This window comes from Nyctereutes procyonoides, unplaced genomic scaffold (genome assembly GCF_905146905.1).
Source record: "Nyctereutes procyonoides isolate TBG_1078 unplaced genomic scaffold, NYPRO_anot_genome, whole genome shotgun sequence".
Taxonomy (NCBI): domain Eukaryota; kingdom Metazoa; phylum Chordata; class Mammalia; order Carnivora; family Canidae; genus Nyctereutes; species Nyctereutes procyonoides.
The window spans coordinates 2,782,623-2,809,113 of record NW_026575143.1 but is presented as its reverse complement, the minus strand read 5'-3'; the positions used below and the strand labels follow the sequence as shown (position 1 = coordinate 2,809,113).

Here is a 26,491-nt window from a genome sequence, read left to right as displayed (position 1 = left end):
AAATGTGCCCTGACTTGTCAAATTTCCAAGTCTGGTTTTCATCAGCACTGTATTTCAGAGATTTCCTACATTTTATATGAAACTCTGTTTCTACCTGTAATAAAGTAAGGGAGATATTTCCGAGATAAATGTGTATTGAAAAATACATACAATGTCATGATAGGCAAGCTGAAATGTCACCTTCAAAAATTTATCCTTTTATCCAATTCATAGCACATATGTCTCACCAGAAAGCATAGAATTTGCTCTCTGAACATCTCTTATAGGAATAGGGAGTTACATTGTAAGTATGAAACTTAAAAACCTGTATGAACAGACCTAAAGGGCTGACCCATCCAGAATCTTTCAAGATTCTCACCTCTATGGGTGAAAAATTGCTTTTCTGTTACTCTCTACAGAAGTATGTAAATAAAGGCTCAGTTTCTGTCCTTTCTATAATGTCTATAATGTTTGAAGCAAGGTAAGAGGTAAGAATCTTCTAAGGAAAGTGATACCTCCTTTAACAAAGAAGAATAAACAAAGAAAATAAAAATAGATTATATTCACAACTAGATGAGTGCTCAGTAAAGAAATGTGTGCATGTGTGTGTATGGCAGGGGGGGGGGAAGGGGAGACACATTTTATTTTATTTTTAAAAGATTTATTTAATTATTTATTTAAGAAAGCGAGAGGGCTCATGAGCAGGAGGGGCAGAAGGAAAGGGAGAGAGAATCTCAAGCAGACTCTGCACTCCACCCAGGTGCCCTGAGACACATATTTTAAAATAATACCTTTGATACATGTATCCAAAAACAAAATAATTATCATTGGGTAATGACACCTGTGATTTTCACTATAGTTTTCTGTAGTCTTGATGCGTTTTGCAATAAAGACGTAGTATTTAGTATAGGGAAGGTAAGTGCTCTCTAAAAACGTATTAGTGGATATTAGAAATATAGGGATGTAGTTGACTAAATCTATTCAATTGGTCCCAGAAAAAGAGAAAACAAAATATCCAAGTCAAATGGCTGACATTTATTTCTTAAATCAACAACATTCTCTCCCGTGGTCTAAGATGGCTCCACCATTCTTGATGTCCTGCCACCCAATCCAATATCTTTATGCAGATATTTAAGAAATATGCATGAAACTGAGAAGTGGGTTACACTGCTTTAACAATAAGCATTCATAATGCTATTTGTACTACTACCTGCAGAGAATAACACTGGATGATCTCTTTGGAAATTGTATAAATGGAACACTGTCAAATTTATAAGCAACATTTTAGACAGCAAATACGCTGCTTGGATTTTAGCAGTCTTAAACACTGCAAGCAGCTTAAGCTTATCTCCCAGTGCCACTGCCTTCCTGGAGTAATTGATGCTTGGAGTCCCCAATTTCACATAAACCAGGCCACTGTGTTATTGTATACAGCAATCTGACTGCTGGCAGAGACAGGAAACTGCACTGAACCCAGATCAATAGACATGTCAACAGTAAGCTGCTTAATCTAATTCTGCCTATCTCATCTCAGGGCACAGAGTTTGCAATTTTACTGTTGGGTCCCTCTGGCAGGAAATGGTTTGGAAAGTTTAGTCTTAAGAAGTTTAAGTGATACGCTTATCCTTCAGACTCTTGAATGTTTATTCAGCAGAATAGCCATTTTAAATGTTTTATAAATGGCAGTAATGTAAACAAGGCACGTCTGACTTCCCTCACATGTGAAAATGATAATGGTGATTTCCTTGACTACGGACAAAGAGATTAACACTACAGCCAATTACACTTTAGAGGAAATTGCTTTGGTTTATATGTTCTGGGCTAATGTCTTCTTTAAACTATCCCCACCTCCAGCACTGGCATTCTTCTGAGAAAAATAAACTACTTGTTTTAAGTAAATATTTGTTTCTTTTTCAGCTACATTTTGGACAAATGGCTTCCTTAATTATGAAACCTCAAATGAATATCCGCCAAAGCATCATTCTTACTTCTCAGAATAGGTGATTAGGAACTATTTCCTGCAAGAAAATCAGTCTGAAACCCAAAGATTCTGGCTCTCCTCGAGACATCACCCCCTCAGGCAGGGTTAGATACTACCATCATCACATGGAAGATAGTGAGTGCTAAGTACTTGTACTGCCTGCAGCACTGGCTCATATTGTCCTTGAATTATCAAAATAGGAAGGGGACCAATCATTTTCCACATTCCACTTGTACTGGTCTCAATACTTCTCTGTAAACCTTTGGAAATAACAATTTATTATCACTGTCATTCTGTTAAACAGGTGATGTGATCCCACTTTATGGAGAGGTGGATGTGATCCCACCTTATGGAGGATGGGACTAGAGAAGAAGGGAATGGAGGCTAGAGAGGAGGGAAGAGAACATGGAGGATGTGGATGGGGGGGGCGAGGGCATGGAGGATGAGGGAAGAGGGCATGGAGGATGGAGACAAGAAGGGCAGAGGGCATAGAGGATGAAGATGGGGGGGAGGGTATGGGAGATGGAGATGAGGGGGGCAGAGGGCATGGGGGAAGTGGAGGAGGGGGAGGAGGGCATGGGGGAAGTGGAGGAGGGGGAGGAGGGCAGGGAGGATGGAGATGAGGGAAGAGGGCATGGGGGAGGGGGAGGAGGGGGAGGAGGGCATGGAGGATCAGGGATGCAGAAGGAGAAAAAGGGCAGGATGGGAAAAAACAAATTTGTTCTCAGTGGCATCTGGGAATGACAGATCATAAAGATATTTTAAGATGAGGTCTTTGTTTTTGGAAATTAATTGAGGGCTCCTGTACTTAACTTAAACTAGCCCAACATTTTCTAAGGCCAGATAGTGAGGAAGCCATGCCAAATATGGGCTGAATGGGAACTCAAAGAAGTGATAAAACATTCAAGAAATTTGCAATTGGGGGAGGGGGTAACTGGGTGACAGGCAATAAGGAGGGCACGCAATGTGATGAGCACCGGGTGTTTTATTATAAGTTGGCAAATTGAAGTAAAGTAAAATAAAGAAATTTCCAATTGAAAGGGAGGAAAGTCTGATTGGAAGAAGTCAAGTCAATGCTGGTGTCAAGTAGTAAGAGCCCTAAAAAGTCATGAGTAGCAAGGTGGTGAGAGTCAGTAATGATGTACTGAGGGCCCACGGTGTGGAAGGCCTTCCGCAGGGGAGGACGGGGTAGACAAGCTACTTGCCAGCTTCTAGTCTACAGGGGCCTTATGCCAGACCCGAAGCTAACACACAGAGCCCCTGCTCGGGGTAATGTGTGCTAGTCCACGGGTGACAAAATAAGAGTTTGCCTCACTGTTGGGGGCCTGAATTTCAGTATTTTAAGACAGACATTTATCATGTGTTACCTAACTTTTATTAATCTACAAAAGAATGGTGGCCAGCTGGGATGTTCCTGCTTTGGAAAGCCCTCAGAGTAACACCCCAAAAACAGACATTGGAAGTATCAACAGCAAAAATATTTAAAAGAAAAAAAAATTAAAAAGAAACTGTCATTGTCAGTGGAGGTGAGACCCTGAGGTGATTCTCCACTCAAGAGTACTCTAGAAGGAAAATTCATAATTCAAGTATCAAAATTTTCTTTTCATGCAGTGATTCCTGAAAACTCTGACAACAGAGAAGACAGAAACTAATGTCACCCTGTGTGTGGGGTGGGACAGGGGAGGGGTGTGGGGGGGGGGCACCTGGAAGGGAAGAGCTGTGCTCAGCAGAGCCAGGATTTTTATTCTGAAGCCTTTCTCAGAGTTCCTCTGGCCTTTCCTCATCCAGCTCCCATGCTGCACAGTGCATCAATGTGCCATATTAAGTCGGCGCCATTTGCATCACAGACAATGTCAGTGTGTGACTGCGCTGACAACTGTATGACAGGTAATGAAAAGAATCCTGTTTTGATAAAACGCCACAGAGAGAGGAGACTGAATCCTGAAGAAAGGGTGCCTTTTCTAGCAGGTACAAAAGTGGCTCCTGGTGGGCCTGCTGCACGGTGTACCCAGTTCGGGAGCAGAAAGCACAGCACTGGACCAGCTGACAGCCCGGGATGCTCTGGCTGTCTGCCCAAGCTCTCACCCCGCTTTGGCTCTCCCGAGCAGGTGCTCCCACCTCCGCCAACCAGCACTGCATAAGCAGTTCGAGTCCCTGCCATAGGAAATGCCAGGGGGATGGGCAAAAGGAGTAGCTGGAGACCTGGAGAAGGAGGAGGAACCCATTTTCAATGTTCACCTAAAATCAGAATCCACTGAAGGTTTAGGAATTATTAGTTCCCCTTCTCAGCTGGGTTTGCTCATTTAAAACAGGTCAGAATGAAAGGATCTAGTAACCTTTCTTTTGGATTTCTAGATAACCTCTGCCTCTCTTGTTCTCCAAGGTTAATCACACAAGGCAATCCTAGGAGGCTTATCTGCCAACTGTGGGGAGGGCAAGGCAGCAGCAAGCGTCGTACAACACTTCCTGAGAAACTGAGAAACAAAATAATGACAAACCCTATTACCGGAAATAAAATAAGAATTCTAGAAAAAAAACTGGTTCCATTTATTTATGGTACATGATCTTAATTAAAGAGGAGGAAGAACCCTGAAGAAATATGCCATTAGCTCCTCACGTTAGCCGGGATCTGCGTCCCCCCTAATTATGAAACAAAGCACACCTTTATGCACCAGGTGATTTTCTGCGCCACGGTGTAGTGTGATGTACAACGGGGATTGTTTTAATAGGGCTGGTAATGAGATCTGGGTGGAAAATCTCTCTGTTAATTTAGCAGTCCTCCTGAGATGTTAAAATTCTAGTTTGCAGGTGTTTTAAAGTTCCTCGCCAAGCATGACCCCAGCCTGCCACCTAGTTTTGACATTAGGTTTTAAGTATCACCTGTAAATCTCTTCGATTTGTCCTCCTCAAAAATCACTTCTATTCTCTTCTTGCCGCCTCAGCTATGTGAGCTTCTTTTGCTTTGCCCAGTGCTATCTAAAATGTTATTGAATGAATGATTTGATGCTATAATAATCCATGCTTTTTGAAAGCAAGCTTCTACAGAGTTTAAGCCCTATGATCTGTCCCATCAGGGGCACCGCAACCTCAAACAGCCAGAAACAGGTCGAGCAGCTGCTGTCGCTTCTTGACCTTTTTGCTTGAGGAACACATGAGCCCCTGTAAGCACACTTAAATAAATGACTTGCAAATTAAAAGAAACATTTTTATGATTCACTGCAGTAGGTTGCTTTTTGGGATACAAGGTTAAAAGTGAACAATAAACCTTTTAAGGTTATTGAAACTAAATTATTAACGCCGTGGTGTTTCACCTTCCTTTTGTCCTCTTTATGGCATTCTCCCGGATTACTCACCGCAACTCCACTCCTACAAGTTGTAAATCAAATGAAAAATCTTTAAAGCACAAAAACAGCTGATTAAAATGTTCAACCACAGGCGAACTATGGAGATGATGGGGAGGGACACACTGCATTACAAAAAAAAATATGAAGCTTCTGATAGCTTTTGAAGAAATGTGTTGTGAAAACTGTGCACTTTCATCTCCAGAAGAGAGCAAAAGGGGACAGTCCCACTTTTGAAATCCATTTGCAACCTTCAAAATAATGAGTGCTTTCTTCCACTCACACTGCACCTGGTCCCTCACACCAGAGTGCTTTTCACCTGTACGGTTTGATGCTCAAACATGAACTGCTTCAAAGGGAGGTGGTGACTGGTGGCAGAGGGTGGGGTTTCTTCACCCCGATTACGGATGACTGACAAAGCTCTAAGCCAGATACACTGGGCTGTAACGTAACTGAGGAATGCCATGCTCCATCCTACCTACATGAGGCCTCCATCTCTCAGCTATACAATGGGTTGACGGTGGTTCTCTTCTTAGGTCACAGTTGTGAATATTATTTGCACCTCTGAGCAACACACTCAATAAAATATTCATCGGGTAACTCATGCTTTTCACATCTTATAAAAGGACGGTTCTAAGGTTCACAAAAGTGCTTGAACTTGTTGAGTGTATTCTGATTAATGAAGCAAGTCCAGTTCTACCCGGGGCACCAGCATTACATCTGGGAGTCCCCAAGGAAGCTCTGCAAACGGAGGGATGGAGAAGAGTGGAAGCTGGGCCAGACCTCGGGGGGGGGGGGTGCAGATGGCATGGCCCCATTGTCCGACTGGAGGGGGTTTCAGGAGCAGTACAGTTCCTAGTATCTCCCCTCCCAGAAATGCTCTGTGAAATATCCACCATGAGCAGGGCCAGGCCCCAGGCTGTGCATCCTGGGCAGAGAGGTATGCTGTTGCGGTCCTGTAGTCCTTCCTAATTTATCGGAATTTGTACCGTGTAAGTGGGGTCTGATGGGACCATAGAGTATGTGAGGGGTGGAGGTCCTGCCCTGTGCATGTGCTGCGTAGTTGCCACTCCCCCCCGTGAGCATGCGCTGTCCTTGGTGGCTCCAGGGCACAGGGTCCCAGCAGACTCTCAGTGTGGGGAGTTGAACAGGGGTGCCACCCCCCGAGAGGCTGCTCTTCCCATTCAAACCAGAACTTGCTTTGGATGCAGAAGGCAGGAGGTGGTGTTTCAAGAAACACATAAGACCAAGAGCCCTATATTCTCCTTTCCCACTTGTGTTAATTAACGTAATTAGCCAAACACACTATAAAGAATGGCACAGAAGGGAAGGGAGAGATGGAGCGCCCCACAGATCCTTGCTCGCCTTCCTTCCTCATCAGAAAGTCAACAGTAGAGAGTGTGAGTTGACTGTAGGCTTATCAGGAGGAGAGGGAGCAACAGTTGAGTTGCTTTTGTGCAGCATCCCCACTTGGCTGACAGTGCAATATGTATGTGTGTATGGGCTGTGAAACATGAATTATGTCATTTCAGTGACTCCACATGCAAGGGAAATGCTCTTGTATTTGTATTTAAAACTGGCATTGATCCCAACAGTGAGAATGTGCTTAGCACTACTGAGCTTAAAAATGGTTAAGATGGGGCAGCCTGGGTGGCTCAGCGATTTAGCGCCGCCTCCAGCCCAGGGCATGATCCTGGAGACCCGGGATCGAGTCCCACGTCAGGCTCCCTGCATGGAGCCTGCTTCTCCCTCTGCCTGTGTCTCTGCCTCTCTCTCTCTCTCTCTCTCTCTCTCTCTCTCTCTCTGTGTGTCTCTTGTGAATAAATAAATAAAATCTTTTAAAAAATGGCTAAGATGGCAAATTTTAGGTTACACGGTTTTTCATCACGACAAAAAGAATGGCATGACAATGCTATCAAGATGAATGGTAAAGTCCACGCTAATAATTTAAAACGTCAATGTTTCTTTACTTAGAACAACATTCAATAGCAAATTAAAAACATCATGACAAGCCGGAAAAGAAACTATAAAAGACAGGAACCAAGCTTTCTATTTTTGTATCTGTAGTGGCACATTTTTCTGGCATTTTAAACAAAGGACCCGAGTTTTCATTTTGCACTGGGCATCCCGGAGTGTGTAGCTCACACTGACCATGAGCCAGTGATCTGAGTGAAAGTCTTTGTCCTTGGCATGACCTAGGAAGACTGAGGTTTGCCCAGGAAGGGCCGGGAGCTGTACTTCTTCACGAAAGCTGCAGAAATCAAAGCACCGGCCCCTCCTCCTCGAGACTGACAGCATTAGGCTCCAACAGGGGAGTCACCATAAAGATTTGGAACCCTCTATCTGCTCTACTGCTCTGGCAATAAATGTGAGAACAGAAGCAACAGTCACAGCAGCAGCTTTCTGGCATCACCAGGATATAACACATTGAGAGAGGGAGAGATCCATCTGGTGGTTGTGAAGGGAGAGAGTTGCTTCTTACCTTCCTGAAGGCACTCCCTGGTCTACAAGTATCTGCTGGGTCCAGAGGGCCTTGCCAGAGGCCCAGGATGGACCAGAATTTGAGCTCTGGGAACAGAAGCCACCAGCAGTACCCTTCCCTAACTTATCCCCTTAGAGAGAGCTTCTCTGCTTGGGTAGCTATTCAGAGTCCGCTGCCTCAGTCTACTGCTCTGGTGTCTCAGCTGCACCGCTCCTTCTGGACTCCCAGTCATACAGGAGGAATCCAAGAAAGGGAAACAAGGCAGCCAAGCCAAGTGTGTGCTACCCTGGACAGCGCTCACTCAGCCTGCGCCCCGCTCCCTTTCCCCCGCAGGCCCCTCAGGCTCTCCTCTCCCCCATCTGACTGACAGCCCTCTGCTGTTTGGCTGTTGAAAGCCTTTCTGGAGGTCTACCACGTGCCCGGAATTACTGACCTTTATCTAAATCATCTCATTGGGAACTCCCAACCATCCCCTGTGGTGTATATTATAGGTCCCCTATTTTATTTTATTTATTTATTTTTAAAGATATTTTATTTATTTATTTATTATTTATTTATTTATTTGTTTGTTTGTTTATTCATGAGAGACACACAGAGAGAGAGGCAGTCATAGGCAGAGGGAGAAGCAAGCTTCCTGTGGGGAGCCCGATGCAGGACTCGATCCCAGGACTGCGATATCACACCCTAAGCCAAAGGCAGACACTCAACCACTGAGCCACCCAGGTGTCCCTAGGTCCCCTATTTTAGATGAGAAGCAGGTTCTCAGAGATTGAGTAGTGCATGTGATGTCAAAGAGAAGCAAGGAGCAGAGAAGCAAATGCCCTATCTGCAGACCATGTTCCCATCACATCATGGTGCTCCTGGGTCATGAGGAAACCAGGCTCATTCGCAGTACAGAACATTATGAGACAACTGGCCTGGACTCTGCACAAGTGGCACTGTCAAAAGACATAACAAGGACATGGGGAGAGAAAGAGCTTTCTAGATGAGAAGAAACTGAAAAAGAGGTTGCAATGATATGCAGAAAACTTAATTGGATCTTGGATCAAAACAAACTATACCAATTGGGGGAACTTGAATATAGATTATGTATTCGATACTATTGAATCGATATTAATTTATTGAGGGTTAGTTTTGAGAAACGTACTAGAGGACAAAGAGCAATTTTAGGAGATGTCTTAAGGGAGAAATGTGAATGGAATGGGAGACACATCTGACCATATCTGTGATGTGATTTCTCTAACAAGAAATATAAAGCACAGAATGCTATGGAGGGATCAAACAGGCTTAGCATGATTAGGTACAAGTCAGCACAGAAGTAGTTAAAAACATTAATGATGACAGCCATTCATTACCCTATTACACACTATTAGATCTACACACCTTATGCTCTTTAGTTAGCCTCTATAACTTCCCTGGGACAGATGTGAACCCCATTTTCACAAAAGAGAAAACAGACTCAGAGATATCATGTAACATGCTCAATGACACACAGCGCAAGATTCCAGCCCAGGTCTCCGTGGCTTCAAATCCCAGCCTAATCATTAGTCTAAACTGCGTATTTTAAAGTAGATGGAAGGTGAGGAAACAGCGGTGGATATTAAAAAACCTGTTCTGAAACCTTGAGAATATACTTGATCCCTATAGTTTCTTACGATCAAATCTGTGAGTGGGTCAGCCTCATGAGGGAGAAGTCTCATTCTGAGAGCCTTTGCCAAATCCTGGGATCATTACTGCCCTTATAGTCCTGTCTCGAGAAAACAAACCTTAAGAGATTGACTTAAAAGCTTTCCATAAGACATAGTTAAGAAGATCAATATCCAAATACATTGCTCACTGAATCCTGCTTAAGTTGAAATATGGTAAGATTATTTCTTGGCTGGATTTGGGAAAATCTCACAAGATTTTGCAGAGGCACAGGGGAATTGGAGCAATATTATCAGTATTTCTTCTTTCATCAATGTTTTAAACATATTGAAACCCAAGGGCCATTCGTGTGTGTGTGTGTGTGTGTGTGTGTGTGTGTGTGTGTATCTTCCACAGGACACAGGGCACAGAGCTTAATACATACTAAATCCTCAATAAATATCTGTGGAGAAAGTAAACTAGAATCTCTCTCATCTGATTATAAAGAAATACAAACAACCTTTTATTGCAGAAAATTTAGACTAAATCCTGAGGCACCAGTTATATTATTTCACCTTATGCGTAGGAAACCCATGCTGCAGGTGCCCCAGCAGGAAGTACACAGGACACGGGGATGGAAAAGGGTGCATCTCTGCAATCCATAGGACAACAAAGCCATCAGCAGAGCAGAGCCCAGAGTGACTGCAAGTAAATAATACAGATGGGACCAGTTGCTTGTCTGCTGTCAGCTGAGGGTTTCCAGGTTTTCTTAGATATGCTATTTCATTAGGGCTGTAGCAGTTATCCATCACCCTGTTCAAGTCCCATCAAATCACTGTCCCTTTTCATATGTCTATCTCCAAAAGCTACAAAGCAACTCTGCCGAAATCTGGGTACTGTCAGCTAAAATGATTTATTCCTTTTCCTGAACAAGCTGCTTCCCTGGACTATTTTCATGGTTGTTGTTGTTTCAAATGCTAGCGGGCTTTAAGTTTTGAAAGACACATACACATACACACACACACACACAAAGAGGGAGGGAAGGAGAGGGAGATTTTCAAGGTTCACAGAGGTAGATATTCAATTAAATTCAATTAAAAGGATTTCAAGTTCTATGTTTCAAACACAGAGGAAAGAGAGATAAAGAGCCTCATATTCTGGTGAAGGAGACAGAAACAAATCCTGACAATACAGGGTTCTACATTCAACACTAGACAAATGTACAAAGAGATAAGGAAGGAACAAGTTCTATCAGAGTAGAGAAGAGAGGACACGGAAAACATCACAAAAAGACTTAAATATCCGAGATGGGCTCCATAGGATTAATGGAATTTTGTCATGCAGACTCTTGTCTATTTTGACTTAATTATTAGCTAGGATATCCACAGGTACATGAGATGACTTCAGCTCCTTACTCCTCAGACCATACACAAAAGTCATCTCAAAATGGACCAGACTTGAATGTAAGAGCTAAAATTGAAACTTCTGGAAGGAAATATAAGAAGAAATTTTTATGGCTTTGGGTGGGGGTAGGAAGTCTTAGATATGACACCATATACATAATCCCATAAAGAAAAACTGATAAATTGGATTCATCAAAATTAAGGACTTTTGCATTTAGAAAACATCATTAAGGAAACTGACAAGTGTCCATCAATGGATGAATGGTAAAGAAAATTTACATATACATATACACATACACACACACACAATTAAATTTTTAAAATTCAGTCATTTGGGCAGCCCAGGTGGCTCAGCGGTTTAGCGCCGCCTGCAGCCTAGGGCGTGATCCTGGAGACCCTGGATGGAGTCCCACGTCAGGCTCTCTGCGTGGTACCTGCTTCTCCCTCTGCCTGTGTCTCTGCCTCTGTGTGTGTGTGTCTCTATGAATAAATAAATAAATAATAAATAAATAAATAAATAAATAAATAAATAAATAAATAAAATTCAGTCATTTTAAAAAAAGGAAATCCTGACATTTGTGACTGCATGGATGGCCCCTGAAGGCATTATGCTAAGTAAAATAAGTCAGACAAAGAAAGATAAGTGTCATATGATCTGCCATTTATGTGGAATCTAAAAACAAGCAAACAAAAACCTGAACTCATAGATATAGAGAACAAATTGGTGGTTGCCAGGCATTGGGGGTGGCAGGTAGGCAATATGCGTGAAGGTGGTCAAAGAGTACAAACTTCCAAATATGAATAAGTCATGGAGATATAATGTACAGCCCACTGAAATTTGCTAAAAGAGTTGATCTTTGAAATTCTTATCACAAGAAAAAAAATTATAACTGTGTGAGGTGATGGATGTTAGTAGACATGTGGGGATCATTTTGCAATATATACACACATAAAATTGTTACATTGTACACCTGAAACTAATATAATGTTATGTCAGTTATATCCCAAATTTTTAAAAGATGTTAATTGTAGACCATATGGTAGATATTTGGGTATTTAAAAAAAAATTGAGCCTTTTCACGAAGATGGCTTCGAAGGCGAAGAAGGAAGCCCCTGTCCCTTCCAAAGCCGAAGCCAAAGCAAAGGGGATTTTCCAGGGAAGTTTTGGAGGACCAACTTTATATGAAAATCCTCACTACCAGTCACCAAACATGCATCGGCGTATCATAAGATCTATCACAGCTGCAAAATACAAAGAGAAACAACAAGTGAAAGATGCACAGAAAATGAAAAAGAAAGAACCAAAGACTATTCTTCCACACGATCCCACTGCTGATGTTTTTGTTATACCAGCTGATGAAAAGCCGATAGAAATACAGTGGGTAAAACCAGAGCCAAAAGTGGATTTGAAGGCAAGAAAGAAAAGGATTTACAAAAGGCAAAGAAAAATGAAACAGAAGATGAACAGTGGCAATGCAAAATGAATCAGTGGATAACTAACTTTTCAGTAATTTTATATTTATTTTGTATTCAGTGTGTAAATACGGTTTTTTTTTTAATACGGTTTTATTATCCAGGACTACCTTACATCTCATTAGTGTGGCATTTAAGACAGAAAAACCAAATTAAACTTCGTGGCTTCAAAAAAAAAAAAAAAAAGCTAAGAAAGCGGTGCTGAAAGGTGTGCACAGTCACAAAAAAAAGAAGATCCCCATGTCACCTACATTCCGATGACCCAAGACCCTGCATCTCTGAAGGCAGCCCAAATATCCTCGAAAGAGCGCCCCCAGGAGAAACAAGCTTGATCACTATGCCATCATCAAGTTCCCCCTAACTACTGAGTCAGCTATGAAGAAAATAGAAGACAACAACACACTTGTGTTCATTGTGGATGTCAAGGCCAAGAAGCACAAGATCAAACAGGCTGTGAGGAAGCTCTATGACATTGATGTGGCCAAGGTCAACACCTTGATCAGGCCTGATGGAGAGAAGAAAGCATATGTTCGACTGGCTCCTGACTATGATGCTTTGGATGTTGCCAACAAAACTGTATCATCTAAACTGAGTCCAACCGGCTATAAATCTAAATATAAATTTTTTCACCATAAAAGAAAAAAAATTGACAAGCCACAGAATGGGAAAACCATTGATAAGTCACAACTCTATTAAATGATTTATATCAAGAATACATAAAGGACTCTTAATTACTTGATAATAAGAAGCCAAATCAACCAAACTTATTAAATCAAAGTAAAAAAATATGAATAGTTTACAAAAGAAAAAGCATACAAATGGTTAATAAGCAAAGATGTTCAACATCATTAGTCATTAGGAAAATGCAAATAATTAAAATCATAAGATACTACTTCATACCCATTAGGATGGCTAGAATAAAAAAGCAGACAGTAATAAGTGTTGACAAGGATATGAATAAATTGCGACTCTGCTCTACTGGTGCTGGGAACGTGAAATGGTACCATCACTTTGAAAACCAGTATGGTAGTTTCTTTTTTTTCTTAAGATTTTATTTATTTATTTGAGAGAAAGAGAGATGGCAAGAGCAAGCACGAGCAGGGTAGAGAGGGAGAAGTGGGCTCCCCATTTAGCATGGAGCCTGATGTAGGGTTCAATCCCAGGACCCCAGGATCATGACCTGTCACAAAGACAGACACACTTAACCAACTGAGCTGCCCAGGAGCCCCTGAAAACTGGTGTGGTAGTTTCTTAACAAGTTAAACATAAACTCACTACCCAACCCAACAGTCCCCGCTCCTGAGTATGAAAGACATTTATAGAAAAGTTCATAACAGCATTATTCATAACAGCCTCACACTGGAAAGATCCAAATACCTATCTGCTGGTGAATGAATAAACAAAATATGATCTATCCATACAGTGAACTATTACAGAGAAATAAAAGAGGAACTATTGATATATGGTACACTATAGATGAACCTAAAAACATTGTGCTAATTTAAAGAAACCAAATGCAAAATATATGTTTATTTTATGGTTCTACTTACATGAAATTTGAAATGTCTAGGAAAAACAAATTTAAAAAGATAGAAAGCAGTTAAGTGATTTCTGGGGTTGGGGTGAGGATAGGAATTAACTTCCAAAAGACACAGGGGATTTCTGGAGATGATAGGAATGTTCTAAAACTGGATTAGAGTGATGGCTGCACAACTCTATAAATTTACTAAATATAACTAAATTATACACTTAAAACAAGTGAATTTAAAATGGGGTGTAAGTAAAACTTACAGTAAAACTGTTAAAAATACTGGTTAGGATGAAAATCGGAGGAAAAGACAAAGATTTTTTAGGGAGCATAACAGCTGAATAGTCAGGTATGTGACAAACATTTTTAAGCAAACAAAAAAGAAAGACTGAATGACTATCATACCCGATTCATGCTGATAAATACTCTCCATCATGTGAAACTCTTTTCACTTTTTTCTTTGTTATCCACATGGACTTTTGTGGCTAGAAGGTAAATCTGGGATGTTTTTTAATTCTCTCTTCTTTCTGCTTTTCATTTCTATATTCACCTAACCCTACCTGTGACTGCTTATTCTTCCTTTTATATCTGAATACTCAAGTCCCCTGGTCTCTGTTTCTCTTGAACCAGATAAGATGAAGGGGTCTATCAGCCGTGTTTCCTAACCATCTTCTTCAGCCTCAAAACCTCCAGACCCCTGTGCCTTCTGGTCTAATGCCTCACCCCCTAAAAACAGCTACTTCATTCCTGATGAGCGGGCACCCCATACACAGCCTTAGGCCTCTTTCTATGTGGGATGCCTCTCCTTCCGGCTGGAGCACTTATGTCTGTTCCTCCAAATGTAGCTTCACACTCTTCTTAAACACATCCCACAACTAAACCTCTTTAATGGTACTGTTTTGCTCTTATTCATGTCCCTTTGTTGATCTTTAGTTGGGGGGTATGTGTGTACCTGTGCATGTGCATGTGTGTCTGCAGCCAGATTAAAACCTCTAGATCATGCACCATGTCCTGTCCCACATTTCTTAGACTTTTAACACACCTAACCCATCTTTGTATTGTTTTTGTCGTTGGGCAATAAACAAGCAACCACAGGTAGGAAGGAATGAGATGCTGATAGAACAAAGAAACATTTCTTTCATTTTAAATGTTGTATCCAATTTGCCCATTTGAACACCTTTGGTTACCTACAAAAAGTTGACACGGGAACTCCTCATCCACTGTCTTTATGTATCATGGGGCTCTCAAATTAATTCCTACTCGCATCTGGGCAGTTTGAAAAGACCATAGGTTCAGTTTATATTTATGCATTTGGCCAGCTCTCGGGTGAGACAGAAAACTCAAATGCATTAATGTGAAATATGAATAACCTTTCTTTGCCTGGCTCTGGGTAGGCCTGAGCTGAGGAAACAACTTGGCCTTTGGGCTCTATTTAATATACTGAGCAACCACAAATCAAAGACTGCTACCAATAAGGAAACACACGCAATCGAACATAAACCAACACAGCCACAGAAACCAGGAAACCTGTCTGTCTCCCGAACAGAGAGAAGGGTAGGAGGCACAATCCAGGCCAGACCATAACACTGGCTGGTGCCAGAAATGCTACATACCTGTTCCATCTTGCCCTCTAAAACTTGCCCTCTAAAACTCCACCCCAGATTTGCTCTATGTATTAAGACTGATTTCTTTATTATACATGGTGGTAAAGCTGAGCCTACTGTTTCTGTTTGTCAAAGAAACAGAACATAGCCAGTATCAAGGTGTTTACTTAGGAAAGAAAAGATTGGAAGCTTTCCCCTGTCTAGAAGCTCCCTCTGGACACTTGAATATAGACCTGGAACATCTGATTCTCCTTTAAATTATGCTTCTTTCAGTCAATTTTATATCAGAGATGTCTTGACCGATTTTGGCCTTTTACTTTTCAATGCAAACCAGCCATCTGGAAAGAGGAACCCTTTTCTTCTATTCTCCTTAAACTGACAAGTTTAGAAAGCAGAGGGGAAAAATGCACAAGCAATAATTTAAAAACAAACCAACAAACATGCCCACCAATTTTTCTAAAATTTCTCTTCATTCTTAGGTTACTCTAGCCATATCCAAAAGGAGACACTCATCCTAGCCATGAAAATCTGCCAAAGTTTGCCAGACCAGATGTAGAAATTCACATATATACACAAACACACACACGTAACATTTTTGAAGTGAAATTATATTTCCTCTTATAGGAAAAAATATATATACTGCATGAGATTTTTTTTTCCTTTTATTTGATGACATATGCTTTACTGTTATGATGCTAAAAGATGGGGAAAAAAAACTTATTCAGAAACCGTTTGTTATGAAGAATCAACTTTTGGTTGCTGAACTTTATTATTTCCAGAAGTTATACCACCTGGAAATGTATTAGTTACCTCTGAAGGTCATAAAATTTCAATCAATTTTAGAATGTCAGTGCTGTCTGTGGCATATTACAGAACTCAACATTCAAAGTGGCAGTTGTGGCTTCAAGATGATCATCTTTCAGGTCCATCACTGACTTACACAATTTTCACAGGGCAGAGATGCACAGCAAACTTGTCTGTATCAAATGCCTCTTCTGGAAAGTCTCCACCACTCTCCCTAAACAGACTCCCATTGTTCTCTGACATGGACAGACTTTGCCTTAAATCTTCATCTTTTTGTTGAGGCTCTCTTGCTTGTTAATGCCCTGACCTTGGCATCTGTGCTCAAACGACAGCTAATGTGATCTGCTCCAACAATGCTGACTATTGGCAAGGAAGAGAAGCATGCTCAGTGATGTCATTGAACTCATTAGGGATATATTTGACATTTTGGCCCAAGAGAACATACTTATTAAACACAACCTTAGCGAACAGCAGTGTGGTCTGTTGATAAGTCAAGCAAAACAATGCCTGTTTTGTCTTGCTATAAAAATAGCACATTGACCAAGAAATAGGATTTCTGCTCTTGTCTCTCTAATTATGGTAGCAAAGCAAACTGAAAGATAACTTACGTATGGAGAGACAATAATTTGAAATTCTCAGTGTGATGTTAGACATTTTACAGAATCTAATGAAGGTCCCAATATTAATCAATCATTTAGCAAAGGATCCCTTTTCCAATCCTGGTCCAAGAGCAGAGGCAGCTGTTACTGTTGCTGAGACAATATTACTTGAGAAAACATACATATATAAAGCAAAATCTAAATTATGATTTTAATCTAGATAGCATATTTGCAGACTGATAAATGTTGGCTTCCAGCTACTTCAATCAACTGTAGTTTTATCACCCTGTCTATTCAGTGAAAATGGCTTGACCTGGACATGACAGCCAGGGAGGGCAGCTGGAAAAGGTTACAGTAATGCTGCTGAGCTTTGGCATCGAAGAGGAGTCCCATGAGGCTTAGGAAACCACCTGAAATGCAGCACTATGGGCCTCGCTTTCTGGCACTTAGGAAAGGCAAGCCTTTCATTAGATCCTAAAAGAGCAAACATTTCCTGAGACTTTTTTTTTTTTTTTTGCAAACAAGATTACTTTGAGACATGTGAGTGGAGTATCCTCATTTACTGAGCAGTATGCCTGGAGGAAACTGGTCAGAAAATTATTGAGTAATGGATGCTGGGCCATATAAACAGCTACTTTGTCCTCAAATTATAATGTAGGGAAAGCAACGTGGAAGAGTTGTTGGATCTCTGTCTTATGGCAAGTATAAAGGAGCACTCTTTGAACTCAAATATATTAGCGTCAGGTACGAATAAGCATTTTTTGCCCAGGTCTGCTTTGGGCCCTGAGCTGAGGAAATGATTTGGCTTTCCATCCCCTCAGGAGACAAGAGCACATCTGCCTTTTGTAGACTCTTCCATCTTCCACCCCATCAGGCATGTAGCCAAATGTCTTTCTGTGGCTAAATCCACAGTCATTACTCTGTCCACATGTTACTCTACTTTCCAAGCACCATTGCAAACAACTGACATTGCCTCCTTCCTGTCTTGGTTTCTCCACCACCATACTCTCTCAACTTCTCATCTGGTATTCTTTCTATCCCTTGTCAGTTCCTGTTGCTCTCTCCCACTCCTGCACTGATCTCTCAACTCTGGAGATTCCCCAGGGCTCAGAACTACCCCTTCTTTCTCTTTATCCTCTCCCTAGTACCACCCATTTCCATAGTTTTAAATATCATCTGAAAGTTGATGGTTCCCACATTGTGTCTCCTCTGACCACCATGCTCACATATCCGATGGTTTACTTGACATCCCACACTTAACATGTTCTAAATTCAACACTTGTATTTCTCCCCACCCTGCCCTTCTTCATCTCCCTATCTTAAAGAAGAGGTGCCATCATACACTCAGTTGTTCAGTCAGAAGCTTGGGAGTAATCTTGGCTTTCTACTCAGTGAAACCAATCTACAACAGTAGATTCTATTGGTTCCAGCTCCAAAATCTCTCTCAAATCCATTCATTTGCCATCCTACCATCTATTCCAAGCTATTTGTTTCATCTCCAGACCAGCATAATAAGCTTTCCTGTGCCTGCTGCTGCCCATGGTGTCAGGTATTAATCCACTGTCTCTGCTCTGAAGCCACCTTTTTTATCCTCTACTCTGTGTTTTAAGAGCTGCTTTCTGCATCTATTATTTCCAGATACTTCCATCATCCTTTTTCCTCTTCCAACCTCTGTGTAACCAAACCCCTTAACAAAATCCCACTTTCCTGAAATACCTAATATAGTTTCTGTTTTCCTGGATGACATACCCACATTATCCATTTTCCACAGAGCATAATTTTAAAATTATAAGTCAGACTATACTCACAAGCTCAAAAATACTATAGTGGCTCCCTGATAGCACCTTGACTAAAACTCATTTTGTAAGCTTTGCCTTGGTAGGTTTGACTTCCACATACTCCTGATTTCATCCCATACCACACTAGCTTCCTTCCAGTTTCTGGAATAGGCTGAACTTTTCCCTGCCTTTCACTTGGTTCATGTAGCTCCTGCTTGAGCTGTTCTTTCTTCATGTCTGATTTCCTTGTGCCTTTCAGGATTCAGCCCAAATGGCATATTATCAAAGAACTACCCTTCCTCCTGAAGTATTTTAGCACCCCAATTAAGTCCTTATCATAATCTATATTTAAATATGTATTTTTTTCAGTTAACTCCAATAACCATGGCATAAAAGGCAGATACTACGTTGAATTCACCAATGTGTACCCAGAACCATAACCTCAATATATAATTGTTCAATGAATGATGCATGAATGAAAGAGTAAATGAAAGACTACCATTCCTACTATATTTCTGTAAATGAATGACTTCCAAATACCACAAATAATCAACAATCAGAAATATCTCTATTTCTTACAAGGGATGATTTGTAAGGCAAATTAATAACATATATACACTTCAGGGAGAAAACCACTTAAAACATACTGGTCCATGGTGGATTCTTTAGAAACATTGCTTTATTTACTCACTGATGGACTATTAGTAAATTTTTCTTATCTATTTACCAAAGCAATTTCTCAAAGGAAACTCTATGAATCTGAAAGCAATCAAATTACTATTAATTTTTTTAAGATTCTATAATTTAAACCAGTGATTTAGTTTAGTGTTCTTCCCACTTAATGTGAATTTAGTGAGTTTTCCTGCATTTTCTGCATTTTTTTAAAAAAAGATTATTATGTTACAGAAATATAAAAATTCTTTTAATTCCCTTGATTGGAATATCACAAGTTTTCCTAATAATATCAAGTCTATTGTTTAGCGCGACAGGGACAAAGCAGAGAAGAGAGCCACAAAATCAGCCCAATGCTGTGCTAAGCATGAAGATGACTTGGGTCAGCTTACTTTGTTCACATATGTTCTCGGGCTGGGAATCATCTCAAGGGCTAGGAAGATTCCAGGCATTCTTCCAGAGTCTCCCACTTTGACTTCTGGTATAACCTTATTCAAACTATTTGCCTTTGTCATGTTCTCTGCTATGCATGGATATTTTTGTGATGGATATTTACATATTGTATGTTTACATAATATTAATTACAACGGGTCACTATTCGTAGATAATTTGCTTTTTTCCAGTTCATCTATGTGATTATAATGCCACATTAACTACCACTGCTGTTTAGTTACTGAGTTCTAATGATTGACATAAACAAACAAATACATGTGTGTGAATGTGACTGGCATGAAATCAGATCTTGCTGAATTCTGACTAATGATATTCACTTGTGATCTTATTGGTCTAAATCTGAATCAGTGATGCATATTTACAAGAGTGAAGGTTACAATCACTGCTTTTGCATTTGCATGTCTTGGATATTTTACATAGTATTAAATGATTTTGATTTGTTCTAAGAAAATGTCTGACAATATCCACTTGAATGCCTTTTCCAGCTGAAATGCTTCCAAACACAATATTTCCCCTCATGTAAGAACATTCATACACTTTTACAGGTGTTTATATTAATGGAGACAGAAGATACCAAGAAAATCCTGCACAATTGAAGGTTGCTAGTAGGGCAATGTCTGTTCCATAGTTGGTGAAATAGTTAATGCTAGAATCAGCATTAGGAGATAATCTCGGAGATTATGCCCATTCCAACCATCTACTGAAGTACAAGGCCAGTTTTAGGGTGTGTAATGGCCATCGTAGGAATAATCTATGGTTTATGATCTGGGAAACAGGGTGAGACAACAGGGACTGGAAAGTTAATGACCAATTTCCACAATCTAACAGCCTATGGTCGAGTGACATGATATCAATCAAAGAAAACTATATCAAGTAATAGATACTATATTTATTTTAGCACTCACTTTGACTCCCAACCCCCTAACCTGTCTTTAGTTTCCAGGACTGCCTGCTCAGTATAGTTTTAATATCACTTTTACTAGAGTTTTCTCTCAATTATAATAAAGAACTGGTAATTTATTTAACTGTGTCAAATAAAGACAAAATAATGACATTTCCTATAACAAGTATATGATAATTAAAAGCTTAACTATTAAAAAAATATTCTCTCATCTCTAGTAAAGTAGAAGACTTTCTGTTGTGGTAGTTTTTTTTGTTTGTTTGTTTGTTTGTTTGTTTGTTTAGTATTATGCAAAAATTGTCTTGAGCCCTGACTGTCTTGTAACACTAACAGGAAAAAATGGCTCTAGACTCATGGTGATGCTCAAAGCCTAAAGCTATCAACAAATGCCAAACTTTCTGAACCAAGATAAAATATTCAAAAGTTTTTGTGGGATTCAAGAAGGAATAATGTGGGATAGATCTTCACAATTTTCTTAGCACCTATCAAGTCTACTCTCCAACAAGTCTGAATGATTTCCATTATGCAAACATGTTATTGGCACATGTCTGCAGCTCCTTTCAGCAATGGGGTTATAGGGGTGGGCTGAGGATTATGGTTCTTAAAGCATTTGGAAACTTTAACAATAATTTAGCTCCTGAAAACCAGTATTCCTAATATTTATCATAATTGATGTTAAAATAACATAGAATTAGATGCTCTATGGAAAGAATCTTTAAATTCCTACTAAGAACAGAGAAACTGTAGCTGACAGATGCTGAGGTCAAGCCACGCAGCCTTTTACAGCTAATACAAAACCTATTACAGCACTCAGTACACAGTGTTGGTTGTCAGAACGAGCATGTGTCTTTAAACTCTTAACCACAGATTAGAGGCTTGCTTCCTGAGGGTTTTTAGTTTCTTTTAAACAGATGGTCCAAAGTGAGGATGAAGGAAGCTGTTTTGATCCATTGTGTAGGTACAGAATGTTATCTTTGTTTTGTTTAAGCATTACACTACCTAGAGTTAAATAATTGGGTGACAATTCTTGGCTTTACTTTGAAGCTAGAGCACGTGGGAACAAAAGTGATAATTTTCCTTAGCATATTTGCATAAATGTTTACTCTTCTGCAAATATGAATGTAAATACAACATCCTTAGTCCTTACATAGTTATTTAAGGGATGGGCGTACTTCTATACACAGTTTATTTATATATATCTTTTAAGCAACTGTAATCATCTTTTGTAGAAAGAAGGAAAGCTGCTTTTGCAAAATTTAAAGATAGGAGGCCATCGCCTTATTGAAGTTTCCATACAAGATTTCAAACAGCTTTCTAAAGGTAAAAAGTAAATCTTCCTGATACATCTTTTGATTTTACAAACTATGAACACATGCATGTGAATTTAACTCTGAAATTTTGGTACTTATGAGCATTTGTATATGAAATATTCAGATATACATTATAATCTGAAATTACATTGCTAAAAATAATAAGGCTCAAAGTAGTACTTCTCCATGAACGTAGGATTAGGAATAAAGAACGCTGTCTTTCTAAGCTTAGCATTTGAATGCATTATTTTATATGCCTCTCCTGGCTTGGCTTCACACTGGTAAATGGTGTTTCATCAGCCCAAATGATTGGGAAGATGGTTCATGAATTTAGTTTATGAATACTGACACATTTCAACCCACAAATAGGGATGTAACACTGCATCAAGATGGCCTAAAAGGGGAAAAAGAATGCAGCAGCCAGTGGGAAAATCTAGATGAACTGAACAAAGGCACTTAATTTAATAATGAAAACCACTCCAACGTACAATGTACTTACTATACCTCTAGCCATTCAATTATTAAAATAAATGCATATTCAGATGTTTCCCAAAGATGCTTTCTTTCTCTTTCAGATTCAAAAGAACGCCTCTCTAATCCAATACAATTCTTTTCACTCTGCATTTCAGCAGCTGTCTTTCCTGATTTCTAATCAAAGCTGATGATAACTGGCTTTGGCAACAGACTGTAGTATCCCAAATGAGTAATTAAGGCTATAAATGTGCTCACTTCTTCCTCAAAACACAGGGTGGATTTCATAGCCTAAGAGAGTCAGGCTCTAGAAGACTCTCCAGGTTTTTAAATCTGGTCAGGATCTTTAGTGCATTAATAAAGGAAGGGCTGAGTTTTTCTGTTAGCATTTTTCAATAGCCAGTTCCACTTAGACAATACAAGTGTCAGCTGGGTGAACAAGCTCGCTCAGTCTCCAATATCTCCCACATATGGGCCCGGGACGAAGAAGCTGGCAGCCAAAAATAGCGTCTACTAAAAAAGAGAAATATGGGGTGGGGGGGGGGGAAGGATATTGCATTTTAAAGAAAAACAGAAGAGAATATTTGCAAAATCAGAGAAAATGCTTAAACCATGCGGGGCAGAAAACTTTAAATCTCTGTCTGAGAAACAGTGGTCAAGGGAAGAGACTTCCACTCTGAAATGGACTCTACCTTGAAGGTATATATTCCCTTCTAACCTACCTCCTCCCCGATAAGAAAGATGAATTCAGAAAATGGAGAAAAAAGTAACAGACACACTGTGTCAACATAAAGCCTAAACAGCATTTTCTTTCCACCTCTTAAGAACTGCATGATACAATCGCGAATAAGTGCAGGTTTTTCATATATTTGATTCAGAACAGAAACTTCGACATATTTTAAAAGGGAAGTAGACTTTCATTAGAAATAGAGATGGGTATTTTTTTTAATCCAAAAAACAAAAACACTTCCACATTTCTAAATGTGTTTACTTACATGCTTAACTGAATGAAAAAAAAAAAAGACTCAAAATAAGAGAAGTTTATTTTAAATTAAATTGAACAATTTTTATTGTCGGTTACATACCCTCTTAAAGTATATTGGTGAACTAACAACTCAACTCCAAGAACAATTTCTTTAGTCTCATACCACCCTGAGGCTAGCAGCCCAATGAGCCCTGAAAGGGGATAAAAAATGAGAATCTAGAAGAGCAAGGCTAGCCACAACGGAGGGGCACTCCGCTCCCGGGTTTCTTTCTGAAACAGCCAAGTGGAACGTCCGTCAACTTTTACCAGAAGGTCAGATCGAAGAGGTGGCAGAGGCCAAGGATGAGACACACGAAGGCAAACAGAACCAACTTTTACTTTCAGGTGGAAACTCCTGAAGCAACCTCTTCTCGAAAACCAAAGTGTTATTCATTTGGGAGTTGCCTCAAATAGAAACGCCCTAATATCTCCTGATAATATTATTTGAAAATAGAGAAAATGTGGAATTTTAGACTTTAAACATGTTTTGTTGATAGAATACAAGGACACATTCAAATTTGTAAGAAATAGTAGCAGGATAGGTCACAGTGCATTTTAAGTCTGTTAAAAGATAGTAGGAAATGGATTAAGTATAAACAGCAGGTATTAATCATTGAGTCATTACTCTGACAGACACTTGTCTGGGTGCTTTACGTGCATTATTTCCTTTAATTCCCTTATGCTGTTTAAGACAATACTATTGTTCTCTTTTAAAAATGAGAAAACAGGCTTAGGCTGTTAAGCCCAAATTGGTTTGACCAAGATAACCCATAAAATGAAATACTGTCACCATTAAGATGTTTGTGACATAGTAAATAAAAAGGCAGGTTACTGAAGAGTAATGTATAACTATTTTGAGTTTTGAATAAGTACACATTTGTAACTATCCATCTGTGTGTGTGTGTATCTAAGACTCTAAAATATTAATAATTATTGTTTTGGGGTGAGATCATCTTTTCCTTTCCTGTATTATCTAAGTTTTATACAAAAAAGTATTACTTTAATATTAAAATAATTTTAAGATTTAGTGAAAGGAATCATACTATTAATATGTTCATTCAATGATAAGTTACCAGAATCTCTTCATTCTATATTATCAAAGAATAACTTTTTTAGAAGGCATGCAAGAAGGGTCAAAAGCAAAATCTCTGATAAACAGGTCTTTAAATACAGCTGAGGCAAGGTAGGATTTTTGAATTTGAGGGAAAGGAGATGCATTAAAAACCTGAGACAGAAAGTACCATTAGAGAAGATTCATTTTTGCTCCTGGTGGGGACCATCTTCTTGGTAAAACATCCAGTAGTCAGCTACTTGCCACCCAGCAGGATTTTCTGAGAGTAGGTAAGAGTGCTTACCAAGCAAGGGGAAGGAAGCCTATACCCCCCTATAAACATACATACCTACCAACACACAAACATACATTTATCCATACATTCACATACATACATAAAACATACATGCAAACATACACACCCATATATGTGCACGAAGCAAGTATCAGGGAGCACCTCCTGCTTGCCAGCCACCAAACAGGAGCTTGCAGATACATAGGGATACAGGACACATGGGCTCTCTGCTCTTACAGAGCTATATTTAAGAGGGCAGAATGAGAAATAATAAAACACATGAATGAATAGAGCAGCCCGAGCTCACGATGTGTGTACGCAAACGTCGAGGAAGCTAACAGGCTGGAGAGAGGCTGCAGGCGGGCGGCCTGTGGAACTCTGACTGGGCAGTGAAAGGACCACTCTGGAGAGGGAGCCCAGATGACCAGCAGCAGCCAGTCATGTCAAGGTCTGGGGTAGGGCCTCGGGCAGATGAGATGCCAGCTGCTGGGGCATGAGCATGGGGATGCTCTCCTCAGCCAGTGGGGGGATGAAGGGTGTACAGGTGAGTAGCATACTGGGGCAGTGGGGAGCCCAGCCACAGTGTGCTCCACCAGGCAGGCCTCCAGAGAAGCAGAGCAGAGCATTCGGAGTGCACAAGAGTGAAAAGGCCAGGCTGGATTAACAGCAGGAGAAATAAAGAAAAGAAAAAAAAAAAACAAAAAAGAAAGGTGGAAAAGAGCACTGAGGTAGAGGAAGGATGAAGGAAGCAGGAAAACAGTGTGAGTGCTTAATGCAGAGCAGGGTCCATGTGTCTAACTGCAATGAGGGCACATCACAATTTTTAGCAGGATTCTGCAATGAACTGAAAAATGACCACAGACTCAGAGCTCAGGAAGCCAGAACCACAGGGACCCGGGGGCAGGGTGTGTGTGTGTGTGTGAAAGGACAGCTCGGAATTCAGAGGAAATGGACCCGTATGTCCAGGTGAGAACATCCTTACCAAGTTCTAAATAAGACAGGATGGTCCACATTGGAGTCACGCTGGCATCGTCCACTCACAGCTCTATCTGCTAATTTAACTGTGAAGTCAATGGGTTATAAGTACAATGAACACATTGAGCTCTTAAAAATTTTTTTTTTCTCACCTGAAGTCCAATTAGACCCTTACCTGTATTGCTTATAACAGAAATAACTAAGTCTAGGAATATTCCAACCTGCCACTGGTATGGTAAGGTGTACTCCACTTTCCAAGGCTGCTGTTGCATCTACATCTTTGAGTTAATGCATTACTCAACATCATTCTAGAGGTCATGGAAGAGGTCACCCACCAGGCAGGGGTAATTATAATAGTGTGACACACACAGAACTTTATATTCTTCTTATTAAGATTTTATTTATTTATCCATGAGAGACACACACAGAGAGAGAGAGAGGCAGAGACACAGGCAGAGGGAGAAGCAGGCTCCATGCAGGGAGCCTGATGTGGGACTTGATCCCGGGACTCTGGGATCACGCCCTGAGCTGAAGGCAGACGCTCAACTGCTGAGCCACCCAGGCATCCCTCGACCTTTATATTCTTAAGTATGCTTTTACATATATGTTTTATTTTATCAGCATAGCTTCCTTTTTGTAACTGGCAGACCATGTATGATTCTGCTTTATAACTTTGTAAAAGACTGACTACTCATGACCAGGTGATGCACACAAGACAGCATGCCTATTTGAGGGCAGTGG

General features: G+C 40.2%; 2 protein-coding genes across 22 annotated transcripts in view; one reads left to right on the top strand and one right to left on the bottom strand.

Moving 5' to 3' along the window:
• Positions 1-26,491, bottom strand: part of PARD3 (par-3 family cell polarity regulator) — a 651,879-nt gene that overhangs the window by 98,709 nt on the left and 526,679 nt on the right. The gene's annotated exons all lie outside the window — the stretch shown is intronic.
• LOC129499043 (60S ribosomal protein L23a-like) lies at positions 11,898-12,855 on the top strand (the record flags this gene model as incomplete). The annotated part of the gene is given in 2 exon segments (XM_055308644.1): positions 11,898-11,962; positions 12,468-12,855. Coding segments are annotated over 2 exon segments (453 nt in total), but the record flags the coding sequence as incomplete, so codon positions are not given.